The 23,251-nt window shown below is 36.7% G+C and overlaps 3 protein-coding genes and 1 long non-coding RNA gene across 6 annotated transcripts; 3 read left to right on the forward strand and 1 right to left on the reverse strand.

The window, feature by feature from the left end:
* Positions 1-644: 644 nt before the first annotated feature.
* LOC140816754 (probable arabinosyltransferase ARAD1) lies at positions 645-4,331 on the forward strand. Its single transcript, XM_073176177.1, is given in 10 exon segments — positions 645-738; positions 740-1,228; positions 1,421-1,594; positions 2,234-2,391; positions 2,479-2,620; positions 2,789-2,904; positions 2,994-3,132; positions 3,405-3,515; positions 3,717-3,785; positions 4,077-4,331. Coding segments are annotated over 10 exon segments (1,551 nt in total). The 5' UTR covers positions 645-717; the 3' UTR covers positions 4,209-4,331.
* Positions 4,332-4,362: 31 nt separating this feature from the next.
* LOC140816755 (uncharacterized) lies at positions 4,363-6,112 on the forward strand. Of its 3 annotated transcripts, none has more exons than XM_073176178.1 (2): positions 4,363-4,505; positions 5,344-6,112. In XM_073176178.1, the coding sequence occupies exons 1-2, from the start codon at positions 4,503-4,505 to the stop codon at positions 6,052-6,054; spliced, it is 714 nt and encodes a 237-aa protein (XP_073032279.1). In that variant the 5' UTR covers positions 4,363-4,502; the 3' UTR covers positions 6,055-6,112. The 3 variants fall into 3 exon arrangements, with proteins under 3 accessions (XP_073032279.1, XP_073032282.1, XP_073032280.1); XM_073176181.1 differs by having other exon boundaries at positions 4,371-4,505; positions 4,674-6,112; XM_073176179.1 differs by lacking the exon at positions 4,363-4,505 and adding an exon at positions 4,512-4,541.
* Positions 6,113-8,899: 2,787 nt separating this feature from the next.
* LOC140815922 (4-coumarate--CoA ligase 2-like) lies at positions 8,900-13,354 on the forward strand. Its single transcript, XM_073174964.1, is given in 5 exon segments — positions 8,900-9,668; positions 9,670-10,218; positions 12,317-12,515; positions 12,649-12,862; positions 12,945-13,354. Coding segments are annotated over 5 exon segments (1,713 nt in total). The 5' UTR covers positions 8,900-9,134; the 3' UTR covers positions 13,162-13,354.
* On the reverse strand, positions 13,210-13,534 carry LOC140815923 (uncharacterized). Its single transcript, XR_012114477.1, has 2 exons — positions 13,441-13,534; positions 13,210-13,409 (listed from the first exon to the last, which is right to left on the reverse strand). It is a non-coding gene; the product is annotated as an uncharacterized lncRNA (long non-coding RNA).
* Positions 13,535-23,251: the final 9,717 nt, after the last annotated feature.

Raw genomic sequence — 23,251 nt, forward strand, 5'->3', positions numbered from 1 at the left:
AGAGAAAAGGTTGTGAAAATTGTTAGTGTTTATTCAACTCCTCTTCTAAACACTCTTTCACCTTTACTCGATCATATCAACAAGTATCCGAAAAACATCAGTTTTTGGCAACAGATTCTTTATGATGTGGAAACAACCTAAACACAATATTTCAGTAACAGAGCTCAAAACATGGGAAGCAAAAACAAACCTCAGTTTTTGGCAACAAACTTATGATTATTACTGGATATGAGAAAACCAAGATGAAGAATCGATTGAGGTGAGAGCGAGAGATACCTATAATTGAGATTCAAACGCCGCTATGATTTCGCAAAGTGAGTAGGGTTTTGAAATAAGAAATAAGATGAGAAAAATATAATTTGTCGAGTTTTGATAACCTATCTCACTTGATTCGTTAGATTAATAATCAAATAATTATCCACAAAATTGAACATTAAACCAAGTTTAAAATATTTTATATTTTAATCAAATATTATATAAGTGTTTGATTATTCATCTACTATTGTTTAATCTACTTACAAAACACACCCTTAATATTTAAATAAAAATTTATTTTTGTTTGAATTGATGTTTACGTGATAATGAATTAAGTTTCTTGTTAAAAAAATAAATAAATTAAATTCATATTCATTCACATGTGAAAGGTTTCTTTAGAATTCAGGTGAACATATGAGAATGACGATGACGGCGGTGTCCCCTTGATTCAACCCCGGGGAAATGGCCGGTAGACACCACTCCTGCCTCCACTCCCGCCTCTGCATCCGGTGGAATCAAATCACGTCGATCTCCATTTCTCTACTTCTTGATCTCTCTGCTTTTTCTCTCCCTCCTCTTCTACATCTTCACCTCCTCGTCATCCCCATCCTCCACGCTCTCACACGACACGGTCTACGTCGCTCCAAACCCTAACGCCGACTATTCATTTGTTTACTCACTTCAGAAGTTCCTAGCTAACGTGAAATCCTCTACGGCTCCCGATGACACTGTTAGTGGCAATGTCACAGAGCAGCAAGTCAAGATTTTTGATGATTTGATTGCGCTTAACGAGGAAAAAAGGCTCTATGGAGGTGAAAATTGGTTCTATCCGTTGTCTCCACCTCTCAAGGTTTACGTCTACGATATGCCCTCGAAATTCACCTACGATTTACTCCGGTTGTTTCAAAGTACTTACAAAGACACTACTACTGTCACTTCTAATGGCAGTCCCGTCCATCGATTGATCGAGCAAGTGAGTACACTTGACTTTATATAGCTGCAAAAAGTTTGGGATGTGTGTAAGAAATACCAGCATTCGAATAAAATAGATCTTTATTAGTTTAATTTCCTATCTGTTGCTTCGAATGTGCGAAGTATTTTTGTTCTCTCTTGTTTGCCGTATGCTGTGTTAGTGTCTTTTTTGATGATTTATTTGTTGTCGTAGCATTCTGTTGATTACTGGTTGTGGGCCGATTTGATAGCGCCGGAGTCGGAAAGGTTATTGAAGAATGTCGTGAGAGTTCATAAACATGAGGAGGCTGACTTGTTCTACATTCCGTTCTTCACGACGATTAGCTATTTCTTGCTTGAGAAGCAAGAGTGCAAGGCACTTTACAGGGTGTGAGTGTGTTCCCAAATGTCTCGTTCTTTAGATTTTTGTTAGATTTACATGGTCATGAAGCATGCTGGAGCTCTTTGGATGGTTTGTTATTTTAGGCGTTTTCATTGGTTTGTACCTGTTATTGATCATGAACTACCAGAAAAAGCTTTCTATAGTGAGATTCATTTCTGGGACGAAATTTAGTGAACTCATTTTCATTACCATGTTGTGATACATTTGTTTTTTGTCAACTCCCCTGTGATGGGTAGAGTCAATAATGGCTGCTTGCTCTGGCTTCTTAAATTGAGGCCACGTTGAAGACACATGCCTTAAGCTCTGTGGAAGAAGTTAAAAGATTCTGGATTATTAAAATTTTCAGTTGTTATTGCATGTGATAATAACAAAAGTTAGTCCACCAGGTGCCGGAATTTTATCTTAATTATGTGTATCATGAATCTAACAATTATAAATGCCTATGTATAATGTGGATGTGAAATGGGTTGAGTTAAGGGGTCTAAGAAAGATTTTTGCCTTTTCCATGTGACTTTCTGTTTTAGCATCTCAGGTACAGATCAAGACTGTTATCCGAATAATTGATTAACGTATAGCAGTTGTGTTATCATCTAGAAAATTTAATTAATCAATCTGTCTGTGTAGGAAGCTCTGAAGTGGGTAACAGAACAACCAGCTTGGAAGAGATCTGAGGGTAGAGATCACATCCTTCCAGTTCATCATCCCTGGTCATTTAAATCTGTTAGAAAGTTTATGAAGAATGCAATCTGGCTCCTTCCTGATATGGATTCAACAGGAAATTGGTGATAAGATGCCTGAAGCTCTTCATTGTCCCAAATATGTTATGTCGATTTGCGGGTGTATTTATGTGAGTGTTTCTAGCATTGCAGGTATAAACCAGGACAAGTTTACCTTGAGAAAGACGTGATACTTCCATATGTTCCCAATGTTGATGTGTGTGATTCAAAATGTTTGTCAGATGCAAAGAGAACAATACTTCTGTTTTTTCGTGGGAGGCTGAAAAGAAATGCTGTGAGCTCTGCTTTACCATCCTCACTAGTGACTTTTTCGAGTTGTCTGGGTCTTCGTATTGGGAGCCTGTCAACGAAATATAAAGGCTTGTTGATGGGGAGACAGACATGAGGGGTTTAGCAAGGAATATTTTGTTGAATTAAGTGTTGTTTCTTATTTTGATTCCAGGGTGGGAAAATTCGTGCTAAACTTGTAACAGAACTCACTGGCGCTAATGATGTGATCATAGAGGAGGGTACTGCAGGAGAGGGGGGGAAAGCTGCAGCTCAGATTGGCATGCAGAAGTATAATTTAGTTCAGTGATACAATTGCTTTGTCATTTTGCCTGCAAAACTGAATTATCTGATCTATGCTTTTTCTTCCTATTGACCAGGTCTACCTTTTGCCTTAATCCAGCAGGCGACACTCCTTCATCTGCTAGGTTGTTTGATGCAATTGTCAGTGGGTGCATCCCTGTTATTGTTAGCGATGAACTGGAGCTTCCCTTTGAAGGAATTCTTGACTATCGCAAGGTATATACCTTTTTTATGGAGGTCTGGCTGTACAAGTTATTAACTTTCTCACCTGTGCGTTTTGCAGTCAAAGTTTAGAATTGAGTTGGCATTTGTTTTCAACACATTTTATGCATTCACTAGATAATTTGAGAAAGTTGTTTACAGGGTATTTTGTAAGATATGAAGTTAATTCCATGGGGATAAACAGTGTATAACATGTGATTCTGATCAGTGATAAAATAAAGTTAGTAGCTTTTTGTTTGATAGCGAAGCTGATGTTTCTGTGACAGATAGCTGTGTTTGTCGATTCTAGCGATGTGATGCAGCCTGGATGGCTCTTATCATTTTTAAGAAGCATTCCTCCCACGCAAATTAGAGAGATGCAAATGAATCTAGCTAAGGTATGTGCCTGTGCATTTCATGAATCACACACTGTCTTTGAATCTTGTTTCAACTTCGTGTAATCTTAACCTAATTCATTAGAATTATTATGTACCCTTTTATATTAAGAATCAACCTTAATGATTGTACATGTATTTTTCTAGAGATTTTTAGGTGTCATTGGTTTCAAAACGAGACTGATTATTTTTCATTTATTTCAGCACTCGAAGCATTTTTTATATTCCCATCCTGCATTGCCAATGGGTCCAGAAGACTTGGTTTGGAGAATGGTTTGTTCCTCTATCACTGATTTCCATAAATATATCACCAATTTGCATATAATGTTGTTTTCGATCTGTACTTCATTCTTAATTGCCCTGGTGAAAAAAGTAGGATAATGAAATAGAAAAACACTGTCTTGCTGCTGAAGCTGTACAAATGTTGAACCATGTAGAACAGTGACTCCAAATGTTTTATCTTCTTTTCTGAAAATTTGTCCACATCCAGTGAACTTGTAGCACTTTTTTGAATTCACTCACTTGAAGTGTATCGTTCATCTAAGATATTATCCTTTTGCACAGATTGCAGGAAAGTTGTTAAACATAAAGCTTCATGTGCGAAGATCCCAACGTGTAGTGAAAGGATCTAGAAGCCTATGTACTTGTGACTGCAGGCATCCTAATATTACTAGCAGCACCATCCCTTTCTCCTAGTCATTACAGATACTTCCTGAAATCTCTAATTTTCATTTCATTTCATTTTTGCTTTTTGTTTTGCTTATCCCTGATACTAGCTTCCTGTTTTATGTTATTGTTTGTTGCCCTTGTGCCATTTCACTTTTTACTTCTGAACTAGAATATTATACCTCATTCTTTTTGGATAGATTTGTCATGAATGAATTCTTTCATTTATTAGAAAGTTCGAGGCGCTCTAAGGCTTATAAGTATTGTTACATTCAAGCACAAGATGCAAGGTGGGGCGCAAACTCTATTGAAGTGCAGTAAAAAATGGTATGTGCACACTCTATTGAAGTGCCGTAAATAATGGTGTCACATATAATGTTATATCGAGTTTACGAATTATTAATGAACATTAAAATAAAATTAATTAGTATATAGGTGAAAATAGATGTTCATTATCTTGCATTTCATTGTTGATTTACTATTTTCACATTGAAGACGTTTAAAAGTGGCCTTGAACTGTAAAGCACCCCAAGACCTAGGCTTTATGGTTAATGCTCGAGCATCATTAAAGGACTGCCATACCTTGTGTCAGAGCGACGAATTTTGAGCCTTGGACCTTGGTGTATGCCTTTTATTTTTGTGACTAAACAATGCAATATATAGAAATTTAGTTTATATTTCGACAGTTCAAACAGTGATAGGAATGGTCCCTCTATGCTAGGGAAACGACAACAATGTAACATTAAAAACGTAGTTAACAAATGCAGTCCAGACATTTTGGCACACTTCACTTCACATTGTCACCACATGGGTTAATTATTTGCGTTGGTGCTAGTGTTGGTGTTGGTGTTGCTTTTGGTGCAAAGAGATTTTGGGTTTGGTGGTTGTGTGCGAAGGGATTTTTGGTTTGGTGGTTCCCAAAGGAAGTGTGATAAATTTCAACCCACCAGCAACTCCTATTGCGTTGTATTCATGCAAGAGGGATGAGCATTGTAAGCAAGTTGTTACAGCAGCAAGAATGCATGTTCAAGCTAATTTTAGTGGTCACGTAATATAATTATCATCATCTATAACAAAGCCAAACACACCAAGTCTCCAATCTTTAACAATAATCTATCAACCCCAAGAAAGTAAGTGACGCTCCATTTCTTCGTGGTAACGACAGACTCCGTCTACGATGTTGCTTGTTCAAGTTATACTGTTATCCATCTCATCTATATCAGCGGCGGCAACAAATCTTCCTTCAAGAAACCAAGATATTGTTGTAGCAATGGAAGAGATGCAGAAAGCCAATTACTTCACTTTTGTCACCCTCATTAACATGGCCCCTCCCGACCTATTTCAGTCCAACATCACTTTCTTGATGCCTAACGATCGGATCTTGTCGAGAACCAATATACCTGAAACCTCCCTCGTTGATCTGTTGCTCCGTCAATCCATCCCGTCGCCTCTGCTTTTCGAGCACCTCGAGCATTTCCCAACTGGCTCCATGATCCCAACGTCAAGGCCCGGTTATGTTTTCAATGTCAATAACGATGGGAGGGAGCGGTTTTATCTCAACAATGTGAGAATCATTAGTCCTGATGTATGCACCAAAGGGTCTTCAATAAGATGCCATGGTGTAGATGGAGTGGTGCAGCCTACTTCACTATCCCCTCAGTCGAGTACACAACCGGTACTCTCTTGCCCGAATAGCACGGGTCATCCGGTGGTCTCAGCCCCTCCAACGCCATTTCCAGTCGTGACGGTAGCCGCACCACCACCATCTGCTCCTACATCAAGTTCTCCCAAGACATGCAATGCTACAAGTTCTGTTGATTTGTTAATTACATTGCTGATGTTTATGGTGCAAACATGGTTGTTTTGTAGAGTTTAATTATTAGTATAGGATATTGATGACTCCACAATTAACAAAATGAATATTATGGTCCTAATTTTATCGCAACTGTATATCAATTTTAATTTCCCAAATGATTTAGGTGAGTGCAAAATAAATGAAACTACAATATTCTTTACTTCAAAATTAAATTTGTCTTGGTTCAGACACATCTTTAATAAGCTTGTCTCGCAATGACGTCTACTAATAGTGACATGGCATTAGGACAAATGCACTTGGAACACAAGGACAACACACATTTAAGATAATGCTTACCCAAGTGAATTTCATGATTAAAAAAAAAAATCAAAATATCATGAATAGTTATATTGTGATATCATCTTATTGATTTATATTTGTAAGATGGTTTCATCATATCTCAGTCTAAAAGTGATATTTTTTAATGGATCAAGTTAAATAGAAGATTCGCCTCACAAAATTGATCTATAACACGGTCTTATATGAATTTTTGTAAAATGTCAAAGTTATTTTATACTTGTGCATTGTAATTTGTAAGTGTGGAAATTAATTATGTATATAAACAATTATTTATTCAAAATATCAAATTATGATATGATATTACTGTCGGAATGAATGATATTTCAGGGAAGAAAAATATATAGTAGAAATAAAAGCGTTATTAGTGATGACATGATAGCAGGATGGGTGGGTAGGTTTGTCATCTTCGTTTTCATCTTCGAATTCCATCTTTATCCCTATACCCTCTCCAACTTAAAAAAAATCAAGGATACCCATCTTTGTTTTAATTTTTTCTCGGGACCTCGTTGAGAAAATTGACATCTTTAGACGCTATCAAAATAAAATTTTAGTATTTGTACCATTATTAGATAGATGCAAGTTTATTGAATAAAAAATGTTGAAAAATATGAAGATATTTCCTTCACCAAGTATATTATGAGAAAATAATATTTCAACGACAGAGATCCAGTAAATTACAAAAGAACTTTCTTCATTAACACTTAGAAGTAGATTAAGTGAATATGTTTTAAAATAACAATAATAATAAATTAATTCTGAAATTAAAAAACTTTTAAAATATAAGACTTGCTTGGACAAGTATTTTAAAACGTTTAGTATTTTAAAAGCGAAAAAATTGTACTAGATTTTTTGTAGAGAGTATATGATTTTTTAAAATTAAATATTTATCCAAATATAATTTTTAAAGAATAATTAAAATGTTGTTTGATGTTTAAAAACAAAAAATGCGGGGTCAAACGGAAAATAACTTGTAAACAAGAAAAATAAAATTACGATTATAAGGGTTTTATAGAATAACTGTCTAAACACATTAATTATTTTTAAATATAAAAATATTTTTATAGAATAAATGTTCACTAATTCTAAAACAGCTTTTAAAAAATTTTATAAAAATTTTGTAAACAACGTTTTTATAAAAATATTTTTTATAAGTATGTATCCAATATTCTCAATAAAATGATAATTTTAAACAAAAAATAAAATAAAATCCAAATTCAAGCATCGGGTGTGTTTAATTATTTTATACATCAAAATCAAGAATTCAAAAATAGTTTAGGATAATATTTGTAGCACTCAATCAATCAACTCTTCCAAGAAATCTTTAGGATTAGTTACATTATTAAGGTTTATTTCATCCTACTTATGTGGGCATATTGCCCCATGAAAGAATGGATGGCCAAGATTTGTTCATGCATATATAGGACCCACTTTTTTTAGCGTATACGACATAGTTCGACTTCATGGTTTTATTATTTCAGAAAGTGAAAACCAATCAGATAACCCGAAATCAGCCAAACTAAAATAAAAGTCGAGGGAAAAAAACATTTAAATCGAATCATATAAACCAAAATTTACAATTCAATCTCATTTTTCGATTTTAACCATTTAATAAAACCTCATAGAAAATCACAGCATAGATTTATCTTCCTTTCTATAACAATTTTCGATTTAGAGGATTTCACTATGCTATTATCCGATTATTCATGTTTTTCAAAGTATCGTTACTTGATAAATCAAGTGCGCTTCATGTGATGTATATATGTAGGACTGAGCGCTTACGTCATTTTACCAAAAGTTATAGCTAGTGATAATAGTGTAACTCAAATCTTTTAAACCGTACATCAGCTCAAACACTACGGTTCGATCGCTCTATCAAACAAGGACAATTATTACACCCGACAGCATATACAAGACATTTTCTTTATTTACTAATATATGTTTGTGTTAGGTAGTTCGAGATATCTCCATATTTTTATGCTACATCAAGAGTTTTCCGGACAAAGCTCCACTCGTCAAACAGGCTGGAGGGGTTTGCTTTTATGGTGAACCTAACTCCAAAATAGTTGAGAATCCTTGGATATATTCGGTAGAGAGTAAAATTCCACATGTTTTACTCATAATAATCATAGCTAATGGTATGAGAAGAACAAATATTTTCTTGTTAAATGTCACTTTTTTAAGACAATCAATGCAATATTATTCCCTTGCTCTCTCTACTTTGTCTCCTCAATCAAATTTCTTGTGAATCTCGATATCCATAAGTGAACTTACCTAGTTGGTTCCATGCCGGTAATATACCTACCAAACAAGTTGAATTTGTCACATTATGTCATTGGTACAATAATTTGACGAGATTTCATATGATTTTTCACGTGTTTCAATATATACATTTTATAGTAAGATCAATTCCTAAGAATATGATCGAATAAAATTTCAAATATATTTATGTATTGAATAACGTGAAAAATAATTATGATATATATGAGATGGATGTGACCAAAGAAAGTTTGGTGAGGGATAAAATGGTAATCTTCTCTCATAATATTTTCATTATTTGATCGCTTGTACAGGTCAAACCTACTCCCCTGGTAGTCTTTCCTTCCTCCTCCACTCCTCCCACCTAACTCAGCGTCTCCATTGATCCCATCCGTATTTATTCAACAAATTATTACTCTAAACTCTGCAACTAATTCAGACCAACCCTCTTTTTTTTTTCTCTTTTTTTTTCCTTACAGGAACACTTGTACTCATCGTATCGATTCGGAAAAAAGTGCCAAGAAAAGCTTGAACAACCACAGCGCATGCCGTCAATGGCTTCTGTTGAAACCCAGAATCCAGAGATTCCTTCTGATCTTGTTTCATCCCAGAAACAATCGGCATCGGATCAAGAAGACCATATTTTTGTATCCAAACTGCCACCGATCCCGATTCCCAATCACATTCCTCTTCACAGTTTCTGTTTCCAAAATCTGTCGCGGAAATCCGACAGGACCTGTCTCTTAGTCGGAAACACCGGCAGAAGCTACACCTACACCGAGGTTCATCTAATCTGCCGGAGAACCGCCGCCGGTCTGTCCAAACTTGGGGTCAAGAAAGGCGATGTCATCATGCTGCTGCTCCAGAACTGCGCCGAGTTCGCGTTCTGTTTCATGGGTGCTTCGATGATCGGTGGGGTTACTACTACAGCGAATCCTTTTCTCACCAGGGCTGAGATTTTCAAGCAATTCAACGCATCGAATTCGAAGTTGATCGTCACGCAGTCGCTGTACGTGGACAAGCTCCGCGATCCAGTCGATAGTGGTAATGATTCCCCGAAGCTCGGCCGGGATTTCGCATGTAGTCACCATCGACGATCCTCCAGAGGGTTGCTTGCCTTTCTCTGTATTATGTGAAGCAGACGAAAACGATGTTCCGGATGTGGAAATAGACCCGGACGACACCGTCGCGCTGCCGTTCTCCTCCGGCACCACCGGGCTACCCAAGGGCGTGATTCTAACCCACAAGAGTTTGATCACCAGCATAGCTCAGCAAGTGGACGGCGAGAACCCCAATTGGCATGTCAAAGAAGACGACGTTGTCCTCTGCGTTCTGCCATTGTTTCACATATTCGCAATAAATGCGGCGCTGCTGTGTTCGTTGAGGGTGGGCGCCGGGATCCTGATTGTGCAGAAATTCGAGATGGGTTTGCTTCTGGAGCTCATACAGAGGCACCGAGTGTCGGTGGCGGCGGTGGTGCCGCCGCTTGTGCTGGCCCTGGCTAAGAACCCGATGGTGGATAATTTCGACCTGACCTCGATTCGGCTGGTGCAGTCCGGGGCTGCGCCGCTTGGGACGGAGCTGGAGGAAGCGCTTCTCCGACGTTTGCCGCAGGCGGTTTTCGGACAGGTACGTCACGCTACTATCTCAACAACCACCGCAACTAAATTTCATGTTATTCGAGTGGGATATGCTATCAAATTGTATTATTTTTCTATAATTAATTTATATGCTTTATCAAAATATAAAAAATCGTATAGATTATTTTTATATGAATTTTCCATTAAAACTCTGGTTTGTAGGGTTGATTTCATCTTACATATAGGGTAATGTCTTCATGATAGAATCAAGAGTTCAAATTTAGTCTTACATACATGGAGTCCACTAATTTTTTTTAAATCATATATGTGTGTAAATCTTGTCGGACAGTGTCCCACATATAGCATCGAACCTACCGGTTTTTAGTAATAACTTTTACAGTCATTTAAGTTCAGATGAAATTGACTTAAATTATGTTATTAATATTTGGATCGACCGATTTGAAAAATCATTGCTTTAGATTATGTTAATACTTGGATGGATAGATTGAAAATTTTACGTTTAGATTGCGTTGCACGACTTGTCAATAAAGTTTAGAAATGTCATGTTTTCACAAAAGTTAAGTCTTATCTAAGAATAGGGAAAATGGTCCACCCAAATTTCCAATTTTTGTTTAAAAATGGAGAAATACTATATTTTTAGTTGGTTTGATTTACATTTTAAAAAAAATATTATTATTAGCATTACACATATAAATCCTTTTCATGGACTGATATTTTTTTTCCCAAATGTCTTTTTCTGTATAAAATAAATAAATTAGTACTTCTTCATCATTTTATATATCGATACAATGTGTGGACCATTTACATAATTCATTCACAATTGTTGATGTTGACGAAGACGATGATAAGAATAATAATAATAATAATAATTCGAGTCGTGTTCGAATAGTATTCTTCGAGGATAAATTTGAAATCCGCTGAAATTTTTTTAAAATAATGGAGGGGGAATTCGAAATACCCAAAAAATTAAATTCATCCAAAAGAAGTGAAATGAATTTAAAATGGATATATATTTCAACAAATTGCTGTTGTTGAATCTCATTCATTTCGCCTGAATGAAAAGAGTAAAATAAAAATTTGAATTAATGGGAAGGATATGCTCGTCTATGGGATTCATTTAGACAAAAACTCGTGTGAAACGGTCTCACAGGTCGTATTTGTGACGTATTTGTGAGACAGATCTCTTATTTGGGTCACCCATGAAAAAATATTATTTTTTATGTTAAAAGTATTACTTTTTATTGTGAATATGGGTAGGGTTGACCCGTCGCACAGATTATGATCCGTGAGACGGTCACACATGAGACTCACTCTTCATTTCATTTAATTGGTCATGATTATTGGTGGATGGTGCAACCAACTTTTTTGTTATTTGTCCAACTTAATTAAATGTCTAATTAATTGTTTACATTTTTATATTCGTAGAACGGTTGGTCCGAACTATACCAAAAATATATTTTTATAATAAAAAATAATATATTTTTCTAGCTACAAGACGGTTTTTGTTGTGTTAATTGCGTATATATTTGGTCATCATGTTGTGTATATATATCTGTCCGAACCATTTTCAAATATTAGTTAGATATATTTAAGAACTTTGGTTTTTTTTTTAAAAAAAAATTCCCATAAATATTCTTTTAATTTATTTACGTTTTTCTCAGTCAATTTCAATAAAGTGTCAATGATTTTATAAAATAAATCAACTAAATTAATTGCTTTAAAACGTTTTTTAGAATAATATTTTCTTTATTTTATAAATTATTTGTGATAATTATAGTGTAATCAAGTTACAAATTTATGGGGAATTTTTTCAAAATAATATCAGAACTAATTTATCTGGTTTGATTTATTTTATTTTTTAAAAAAGATTTAAAGTGAGTTTGGACACGTGTCATTTTCAAAGTTTGGTACGTCACCTAAATTTCCAGCTTTCTTTGTTGACCGTCTATTAATATATTATACATTGTCACCGATAATAAAATACAAAATATATACTATTTTATTCAATATTATATATATATATATATATATATATATATATATATATTTCGAGAGAAGATTTTAAGGTATCTTTATTATATAATAATATTGAATATAAATAAATTATTCAATAATTTGAATTACAGGGGTACGGTATGACCGAGGCTGGTCCGGTGCTATGTTTATCCCCATTGTTTGCAAAGCAACCATTTCCGACTAAATCTGGCTCGTGCGGCAACGTAGTTCGGAATGCCGAGCTTAAGGTGGTCAGCCCCGAAACCGGCCATTCCCTCCCCCGCAATCAACCCGGTGAAATATGCATCCGTGGATCGCAGATCATGAAAGGTACGTATATTATCTGTTTGTTTATATAATCGTAGCATCGAGTTCGAGTGTTATATATATGTGGGTTAAACCATGCCCATCAAACTAGTTTATGCACGTATGCATATCACTTGTTTGTTTATTTAAATTGTAGGGTACTTGAATGATGCCGAGGCAACAGCCAGAACCATTGACGTAGATGGTTGGCTTCATACCGGGGACATAGGCTACGTAGACGAAGACGACGATGTTTTCATCATAGACAGACTCAAAGAACTCATTAAATTCAAAGGCTTCCAAGTGCCACCCGCTGAGCTCGAGTTTCTTCTCCTTAGCCACCCCAACATCGCCGATGCTGCCGTCGTACCGTAACTACATTAACATAATATATATCATGATAGTAACTTACTATAGAGTTGGTTTATACATAAAAATGATTTGTATTCACAGGCAAAACGATGAAGCAGCTGGTGAAGTTCCAGTGGCATTTGTTGTTGCGGCAAGTGAGTGTCAAGTGACGGAAGAAGAAGTGAAAGAATTCGTCGCGAAACAGGTGGTTTTCTACAAGAGGTTGCATAAAGTGCACTTTGTAAATGCGATTCCCAAGTCTCCTGCGGGCAAAATTTTGAGAAGAGAGCTCAGGGCCAAGCTGCACAATGCATCATGAAAATATACAAAGGAGTTCGTGTTTGTGCTTGTGTTTGTGTTTGTTTACCAACTAGATTATTTTACGAATAAAAAGGAGTTAGTTAATTAAGATTAATATCTAGTAAATTTGTTGAGGACTACTTGTATGAAACTGAAATGATCATATACAACATGCCTCGATCAATAATTAATTATTTCATTTGTGGACGTAAGTATTTATTTTCTCTGTAAATTATTGTTTGGTTGAAGAGAATAATTTAAGAGCTTCTATATTAAATATTTGATTCGTTTCTTGTACATGAATAAGAAATTGGATGGAAAAAGAGGAATTTGCCACTTGGTCCAAACGTTTAGAAGTCCAGTTTCTACATTCCTGGCTATTCTTCATCCATGTCTAATTGATATGAGATTGATCATCTAGATTCGAGTCTGGTGGGAGTGGTAACGTGGACGTCTTTGTCTATGTCGACTATTTGTTGTAAGAATATCAGTATTAAGATATTTTGGAAATCATCGTCTATGATTACAATTGTGATAATAATTAAAATATAAAAACTTATTTTTTCAACTTTAATTATCATAAAACATGAGAAAAAATGTTGGATGATGCGATGATTTTGAATCTCATCATTCGTATCAAATAGTGATCCAAAATTTTTCAAATAATACGGTAACTGATACTCACAATAAATATATGGCTCGATTCTAATAGTTGATAGTAGCCGAAATCATAAAGGAGACCATTAGAAAGATGCCAGAAAGGTGTTTTGCGTAGCTCATCCGTTGCTATGAATCAATATATTGAATTCCTAATTAGACTCTTAAACTTGGTATTTATAGTACAATACCTGAGATCCATCACGGAACTTCAACATTGGCTAGGGATGGGCCGGGTGTCCAAAATCCAGTTTGGACCTGATCTTGATGGGCCCAGTCAGAGAATTATCACCAGTCTCCCCAATCACAAGTTCGAAGTTCGATTAACTGCAATGTCCTTGGCTTACCATATGTGAGCCGTGCATTCTTCCCCTTTCCACGGCCCGCCTCCTCCTCGCGTCGCCTCGCCTCCTCCTCACGGCCAGCCCCTCGCCCTTCGCCCACTTCGCCAACAGCCCCTCACTCGCATCCTCGCACCCACACCCTCGCAGCCTCACCCCTGGCCTCGCCTCGCCCATGCCTGCCAGCCACTTGTTCGACATATTGCCTCATCCAACCTCGCAGCTCCTCCCTCGCCCACTGCGTGCCTCGCCTCTCGCCCGTCTCGCTCTACCGCTCGCCTGCCTCGCCCACAACCTCACCTCTCACCTCTCCCTTCCGCTTCTCCTCCCTCCAATCCGCACCTCGCCCTCGCCTTCAGTCCACTCTCGTTCGAGACCATGGGTCACCTGCCTCACCTCACCTCGCCTCGCCTCGCCTCGCCTCCGCTCATAACCTCGCCCTCGACCTTGAAAGAGGATCGATTAAGGTGCTCTAATGCGCAACGAAAGTTTAAAAATTTGTTTTTCAACAAGAAAACCGAGCACCCTAATTTTATAATATGTAGCAAATACGAAAAATACAAAAATGACATTCATAATGTGTTTAGAAATCTACCTGTCAATCACAAGGATTGATTATGGTTCCAACTAAGTTGTAAACAACTTAACTCTTGAAGGTAGACAATCTACAAGCTTCACCTTTCTTTTGGACTCATTTCTTTAAATTAGGTCCACCACTAACAAGATAGATCTACTCTAATTTTGTACTAGAAAAATTAGAGCATTTTTCTTTGAGAAGAGTATATTTTTCCTCCACCAAAATTGAAATTTTTTGAGGAGAATGATGAAGAATTTCGGCCATAGCATGTCCAAGGGGAGAAGGGGGGACTTTTCTTGGTTTAGCAAAAAGTTATGGTGTCCCAAAATCATGCCATGCATTGGACATTGAAAAAGTTGTCTCTCAACCTTTCATCTCTCATGCATGCAATTCTATTTGGGTTTATAACAATTACAAGGCCCATGGAGTTTTATTTAAATGTCTCAAACACATTTGAGTCCATTTTAACTTTACTTGATATTACTCAAGTCCACTAGTTTAATAATTATGTCTAATTGGGCTCTACAAAGCCCAATGTTATTTAATTAATCCAACATTTGAATTAATTTAATTATTTGGACTCTACTAGGTCCACTAGTGTTTAATTAATTCAACACTTGAATTAATTTAATTTAGTCCATAATAATGTATATGAAAATCACAATTTTCAAATACATTACTAATTTGGCCAACTTTTAATTTAGGAACACTTCCTCAAATTAACATTCTCCTTATAGAAGTCATACTTCTATTTTTATTTACGCTTATAAATTCTTTTATAAGCCGTTCAACACATTGAACTATTTTAATTCTCAACGGGATCTAGAAAGTTAGCACTTGTGTGACCCTCAATGGTTCATTGATACAACTAGCCGTGGGTTCACATCTCCATGTGATTCGGACTAAACATGTCCTTATACGAGCATAACCCAATCGCTCCATTCTTACTTATCAACTCCTTGATAACAAGAACGTCATAACTCAAGTCTGATAGTACCCAACCAATCATGTTAAACGCCTAGCAGCATCGCTTACATGATTCCCTATGTATCAAATGATAGTGCCTGCAAGAACCATTCTATTATGGTTAGTGTTGGAAATCTTATTCCGGAGTTTGACAAATTAACCAACTGAACCAAGTAACTGAATCAAGCAACTGATTTACGCATTGAAGTTATTAACTGGTTACGTAACTGATCGTTCAGCTATTATTTAAGCGCCTCAACCATCGATCAGTAAAGTGTGTTCCTAACTGAACACGTCATCAATTGATTGCGACAACCGACATATAGTACAGTCTAACTGCAACAGTAGTAGTGGAACGCCGCATTTCAGAAAGTTGCAGTGTACGATCTGTCAGAGAATATCGACGTGGCAAACAATGGCTGTTATTCAAATAAATGTTACCGTTGACAGAAGCCTATAAATAGTCGAAGAGAGCAGCTGAAGAACTACCGATTCTGAACTACTCATTTTACTTGCTGTTACTCTGCGAAAATATTCTCTCAACTTCGTCAAATCAAAGCTCAAGCTTATCAGTTTTATCAGTAGCATTCAGGCTACGTTTTGAGCTAGAAAAAGCACTTTGTAATCTTCGATAAATTGTACAAGTTGTGCTAAGATCAGTTGTGATCTGTAAAAGAGTTGTTAACTAAGAGTTTCAGTTTTGGCAATAGATAAGTCCAAACTGAAGTGGGTCAGTACACGTTATTGTATTTGATCAAAGTCTTTTAGTGAATATCCTATCTTTGTGATAGAAGGGGTGACGTAGGAGTTATTCAAGTCTCCGAACATCCAGAAACATTTCCTGTGTTATTTACTTTCAGTTATCCATTCTATCTTTCAGTCAGTTAGTTTTCCGCAACTGTTTTATTCAGTTTAACTGATTGTTATCGACCGACGAGATACTTGAGTCAGTTTGTAACAAAACTGAACCCAACCTTTCGAAGAAGTTTTAATTTAGCAAGTGTTTATTCAACCCCCCCCTTCTAAACACTTTCACCTTGAGTTAACCGATCCTATCAAGTGATATCAGAGCGAAGTTTATCTTGTCATAGAACATATTCTCTCAACTGATTCATTATGTCTTCTTTCAACAAAATTCCTATGTTTTCCAGGGAAGACTTTGACGACTGGAAAATCAGAATGCAGACTCATTTAGCTGCACAAGATGATGATATGTGGTACGTCATAACTGACGGGCCAATGAAATTTCTGAAAGCAAACACAGCAGTTGCCATCACCGAAGGGGCACCTCATAGAATCGAAAAACCCAGAGATGAGTGGACTGCTGAAGATAAAAGAAAAGCAAACCTTGACAATGTAGCCAAGGACATACTGTATAAAACACTGGACAAGATAACGTTCAGTAAGATCAAGATGTGCAAGACAGGAAAAGAGATATGGGAAAAGCTGATTCAGTTATGTGAGGGAAATGAGCAAACAAAGAAAAACAAACTTTCTGTTGCTGTACAGAAGTTTGACAACATCAAAATGAAAGCTGGAGAATCAATGCTTGAATATGATGAAAGAACCAGTGGAATCATAAATGAACTGAATGCACTTGGAAAAGTGTATACAAATAAAGAAGTGGCTCTCAAGATTATCAGAGGACTTCCCAGGGAATGGGATGTCAAGACAATGGCCATGAGGGAATCAAAAGACTTGAACAAAGTTGAAATTCATGATTTGTTTGCTGATCTGAAAGCTTATGAGTTTGAGTTACAAACTCGAGGAGAAGCAGAACCATCAACACCTTCAGCAACTACTGCTCTAACTGCTATAAGAACAGAACCAACTGGTTCAGTTGAGAAAGCTGCAGATCAATTGAGCAATGATGCTATGTCATTGTTTATCAGAAAGTTTGGTAGATTCATGAGGAAGAATCAGGGAAATTTTCAGAAGAGCTACCAAAGAAATAACTCCAGAGAAGATTCAAACGCTTGCTATAACTGTGGAAAGCCAGGACATTTCATTGCTGACTGCCCAAAACCAAAGAAGGACAGTCAAGTCTCAACTGAACGAAAAAAGAAATCATATGAGCACAAAAGGAGACCTAAGGATGAAAGGAAAACCTATAAAAAGAAGCATGAAGTACTCCTAGCTGAGGATAGCAAAGCCAAATGGGCAGAGACTGACAGTGATGAGTCAGAAGCAGAAACTTCATACAGTTCTAGTGAAGAAGAGGAAGAAGTCAAGTGTCTGATGGCTGATGAGACAGAAGATCAATCAGACAATCAGCAGGTATTCGACTTTAGCTCAACTGATTTCACTAGAGAAGAGCTTATTTCGACTCTTCATGACATGTACAGCGAGTATCAAAAGCTTGCTTTATCATTTGATAAAGCCAGAGCAAAGCAAGATGATCCCTTGGACAACAATACTAAAACTGATCAGTCAATTGATATGTTGAGTCTAAAAAGGGAAATTGCTGAGCTCAATGCTGAAAAGAGCAGGAATCAATTGTTGATTCAAAAATTGATGCTTGAAAATGCAAAGCACAACGAGCTCATTCAGGCTTGGAATAAATCTTCTGCAGCTCTAACTGATATTCAAAATTCGCAAAAATCAGTTGCTGACAAGACTGGACTAGGGTTCAGTAGTCAAAGTGAGATATCTTCCAATGATACTCAGCCACAACTGAATATGGACAAAGGAAAATTCATTCGCTTTGTCAAATCAGTCGTGGAACAAGAACAGCTTGAACCAAGTAAACTGATTGAACCGCCCATTGAGAACAAGAACAAGGCAAATAGATATAGTATTGGATATAGTCCAAAAGTTTCAACTGACTCTCGTGGTCAAACATCGAAAAGAATCTCAAAACGATTTTCAAATGAATACTCCAACTACTATAACTGTAAGCCTGTTCAGAAACGATATAGGCTGAACAATCAGTTGGGAAAGGCAAAATCACATATTGTTTCACCTATGCATCACACACAAAGCACACACAAAACGAGAAAGACCATATGGAATACAGCAACTAGACGGTCAGTCAGACTGATCCAAGTTTGGATTCCTAAAGGACTAATCAACTTTGGACCCAAATAAACAAAGGGTACCACAATCTTATTTTGTATTTGACTGCAGGTAACAGGTACAAGCACTGGATCTATATGGTATCTAGACAGTGGATGCTCACGCCACATGACAGGAGATTCAAGGTTATTATCTCAACTAGTCAAATACACTGGACCAAACATCAGTTTTGGAGATAACTCGAAAGGTAAAACTGTGGGTAAGGGTAAGCTTATCCATGGTAACTTCACCATTAATGATGTTTTGTTAGTCGAGAATCTTAAGTATAATCTGATAAGCATCAGTCAGTTATGCGATAATGGATTTTCAGTTCAATTTGACAAACTTATTTGCTCAGTCAAAAACTCAACTGATGAGATCATTCTAACTGGCAAAAGATGTGGAAACACATACAAAGTCAGCTGGAATGATCAACCTTATGCACCAGTATGTTTTATTGCTTCAAAATCTACCAAAAACTGGTTATGGCATAAGAGATTAAACCACCTGAATTTCAAATCTATTGCATATTTGAGTAAACATGATCTTGTTACTGGGCTGCCCAAAATGGATTTTACAAAAGACAAAATTTGCTCAGCATGTCAGTTTGGCAAACAAATAAAATCTTCTTTTAAGAACAAGGGTCGTAAATCTTCTTCCCGATGCTTAGAACTGTTACATATGGATCTCTTTGGTCCAATACCAGTCATGAGCTTAGGGGGAATGAAATACACCTTGGTGGTTGTAGATGATTTTTCTAGATTCACATGGGTCATTTTTCTCAAGACCAAAGACCAAACTGCTGCTCAACTGATCAAGCTTTTCAAAAGATTATTAAATGAAAAATCAGTTGGAATTGATAGAATCAGATCCGATCGAGGAACTGAATTCATCAATCAAATTCTTTCAAACTATTTAGAGAATACTGGAATCAAACATGAGCTCTCAGCAGCAAGAACTCCTCAGCAAAATGGTGTAGCTGAAAGGAGAAATCGAACACTTAAGGAAGCTGCTAGAACAATGCTTGCTGATTCTAGTATCTCTCAAAGGTTTTGGGCAGAAGCAGTAAACACTGCGTGTTACACTCAAAACAGATCAATGATTAATAAGAATCATTTGAAAACACCGTATGAGATCTGGCATGGAAGAAAAAGTGTGGTTTCTTACTTTAAAATATTCGGCTGCAGATGTTTTAAACTCGACAATGGTAAAACTCATTTAAAAGCTTTTGATGCTAAATCTGCAGAAGGAATATTTCTTGGTTATTCATCAGTAAGTAAAGCTTACAGAGTCTTCAACAAAAACACTTTAAATGTTGAAGAATCTATTCATGTTGTTTTTGATGAAACTGTACTAACTGATAAGCCAACTGATACAGTTGAGCTAGCTGACAGATTTACAGATATCAGTTTGGAGGATGATGATGAAGAAGATATTCATATTAATCAAAGCAATCTCCAAACACCTGAACCTGAGATATTAGATCAGGCTGTTGAATTGGAAGCTAATCAGTTAGTAGAACAAACAAATGAGATTCAGTTGCCAACTGAAACAGCTCCAACTGAAACTGAAACCAATCAGTTGCCTACTGAAGCAGTTACCAATTTGGAATCAACAAATGCTGAACTCAGATGGAAGAAATCACATCCTCCAGAATTGGTGATAGGTAATCCATCTGATCCGGTAAGAACGAGAAATCAAATGCTTAACTTATTCATTCATTCAGCTTTTGTATCTCAACTGGAACCAAAGAAAACTGATGAAGCTCTTGCTGATCCTAACTGGATAAATGCTATGCAAGAAGAGCTAAATCAGTTTATCCATAATAATTTCTGGAACTTAGTTCCAAGACCAATTTCCAAAACTGTTATAGGTACAAAATGGGTATACAGGAACAAACTGAACGAGGATGGTTCAGTTGTGCGCAACAAAGCAAGGCTAGTTGCACAAGGATACAGGCAGGAAGAAGGAATTGATTATGATGAGACATATGCACCAGTTGCAAGACTGGAAGCAATAAGAATATTCCTGGCCTATGCATCATTCAAAAATTTCAAAGTGTACCAGATGGATGTTAAAAGCGCATTTCTGAATGGACAGTTGCAGGAAGAAGTCTTTGTTGAACAACCTCCAGGTTTTGTTAATCATCACCTTCCTGATCATGTCTATCATTTGAACAAAGCCTTATATGGTCTTAAACAAGCTCCAAGAGCTTGGTACGAAACTCTTTCAAAATTTCTAACTGATCATGATTTTTCTGTTGGATCAGTTGATAAGACGTTGTTCAAATTTTCTAAGAATGATCATATCTTACTTGTTCAAATTTATGTTGATGATATCATTTTTGGGTCAACTAACCCCAAATTATGTGAGAAATTTGCTAAGTTGATGCAGGAAAAATTCGAAATGAGCATGATGGATGAACTGACATTCTTTCTTGGATTACAAGTGAAACAATTGGATTCAGGCACCTTCATCAGTCAAACAAAATATACAAAGGAATTGCTAAAGAAATTTGGCATGGAATCGTGTTCAGCTGCAAGCACTCCCATGAGCTCATCAGTTAAACTAGACACTGATCAAGGGGGAATATCAGTTGAGACGACGCTTTACAGAGGTTTAATAGGTTCATTATTGTATCTAACTGCTAGTCGTCCTGATATTGTGTTTGCTGTCTGTATGTGTGCTAGATTTCAGGCAAATCCTAAGCAATCACATTTTGCTGCTGCCAAACATATTTTGAAATATCTTAAAGGCACACAAAATGTTGGGTTATGGTATTCTAAAGACTCATCTTTCAATTTAGTTGGTTATTCAGATGCAGACTATGCAGGATGTAAATTTGATCGAAAAAGTACAAGTGGATCATGTCAGTTTCTAGGAGACCGACTGATTTCTTGGTTCAGCAAAAAGCAAACATCCATAGCAACTTCCACAACTGAAGCAGAATATCTTGCTGCTGGAAGCTGTTGTGCCCAACTGCTCTGGATTCAGCAACAACTGAGAGATTATGGAGTTGATGCTAAAGAATCACCTATATTTTGTGACAACACAAGCACAATTGCTATAACCTACAATCCAGTTCTTCACTCTCGAACCAAACACATAGATGTCAAACATCACTTCATCAGAGATCATGCTCTCAAGAAGGAAATCAGACTGGAATACGTCTCAACTGAACAACAAGCAGCTGATATCTTCACCAAACCACTACCCGAGACTAAGTTTTCTCATTTTAGAAATATACTTGGTTTAATTGAGTTATCTTAAATCAGCTCAATGGACGTACATCAGCTGTTCATTTTTTTTTGTCGCTTATTAGTTTTGTTTCGTTCTGTTTTAGCATCTTATCAATTTCTGAGACTGATAAAACTGATCTTTGCAAAATATAACAAAACTAAAAATACTAGCTTTTCATTAATAACTGTAAAAATTCTTTTTGATTACATCCTTCAGTTCTTGATCAACAGACTCCTTCCAGTTCTTTAACCATGCTCCCAAGTCTTCAACTTGAATGGAAACAAAGCTGGGTGATGCAGCTACATTCTCCAGGAGTTTCTTCTCTTTACAGAGCATTAACTCGTAAAGATTGTCAGGTCTGAAAACGTCTTCCACGTTGAACTCATGCAGTCGGGCTCGATACTTCTCGAGCTTTCTCTGTTGTTTGGGAGTGGTAGCCATTTCATTCTCCCAGAGGAAATGGAGCCCCTGGAGATTTTCTTGATATTGAAGGATATACAGGAAAACTTCGTCTTCTACTTGCATCTTCATGCGCTCCAAAGCTGTCTTCATTATCTCTTCTACCTTCATCAAAGTTTTAGAAGTACCAGCACCTGCTATTTTCTTCTACTAACCTTGTTTCATAAAGATATTTGTTACTGACCGCTTCAATCTTATTTATAGAACAGGATGAGGAAGACGAAAGGACTCTACTTTTTCGACGTCGATCAATCTTCTAAATTTCAGGATTTATTTAATCTGGTCTTAAGTGTTGTCTTTCTTATTAATGCTTGTATTAAGGGGGAACATTAAGGGTTAAGAAGTTAACTGACAAGACAGCAGTTGATAAATAAGAAACAAGATTCATTCATTAACAGGATCTGAAGAAATTCTCTCTGATTACATCAAGATATTTTTGTTCCATATAGCTCATCCATATGGACACCCATCCTCTTATTGCTGGAGTAGAACTCTTGCCATAGCTGTGTGAGCGGATGAGCTTCCTCAAAGCTCCTCTTTCTTTGTACACCATCAACTGATAGATATGCGGGTCATCAAAGAAATCAAAAGTTTCGGAAACGTGCAAACGTTCCCGGTACTTGCTTATTTTGGCCATCAGTCGTGGAGTATTCACCTCTCCACTATAGTACAAAACTTGAAGTTCCTGCAGTCTTTCCCAAAGGCCTAGCACCTCATCATATATCTGCTCTTCTATAGCAGATCTCATTTTGGCCTCAGCTGCTTCCATGAAAGTCGTAGCATCGTCAGGAACTCTTGAACTTCCAGCTCTTGCC

Source organism: Primulina eburnea, chromosome 16 (genome assembly GCF_022965805.1).
Source record: "Primulina eburnea isolate SZY01 chromosome 16, ASM2296580v1, whole genome shotgun sequence".
NCBI lineage: Eukaryota > Viridiplantae > Streptophyta > Magnoliopsida > Lamiales > Gesneriaceae > Primulina > Primulina eburnea.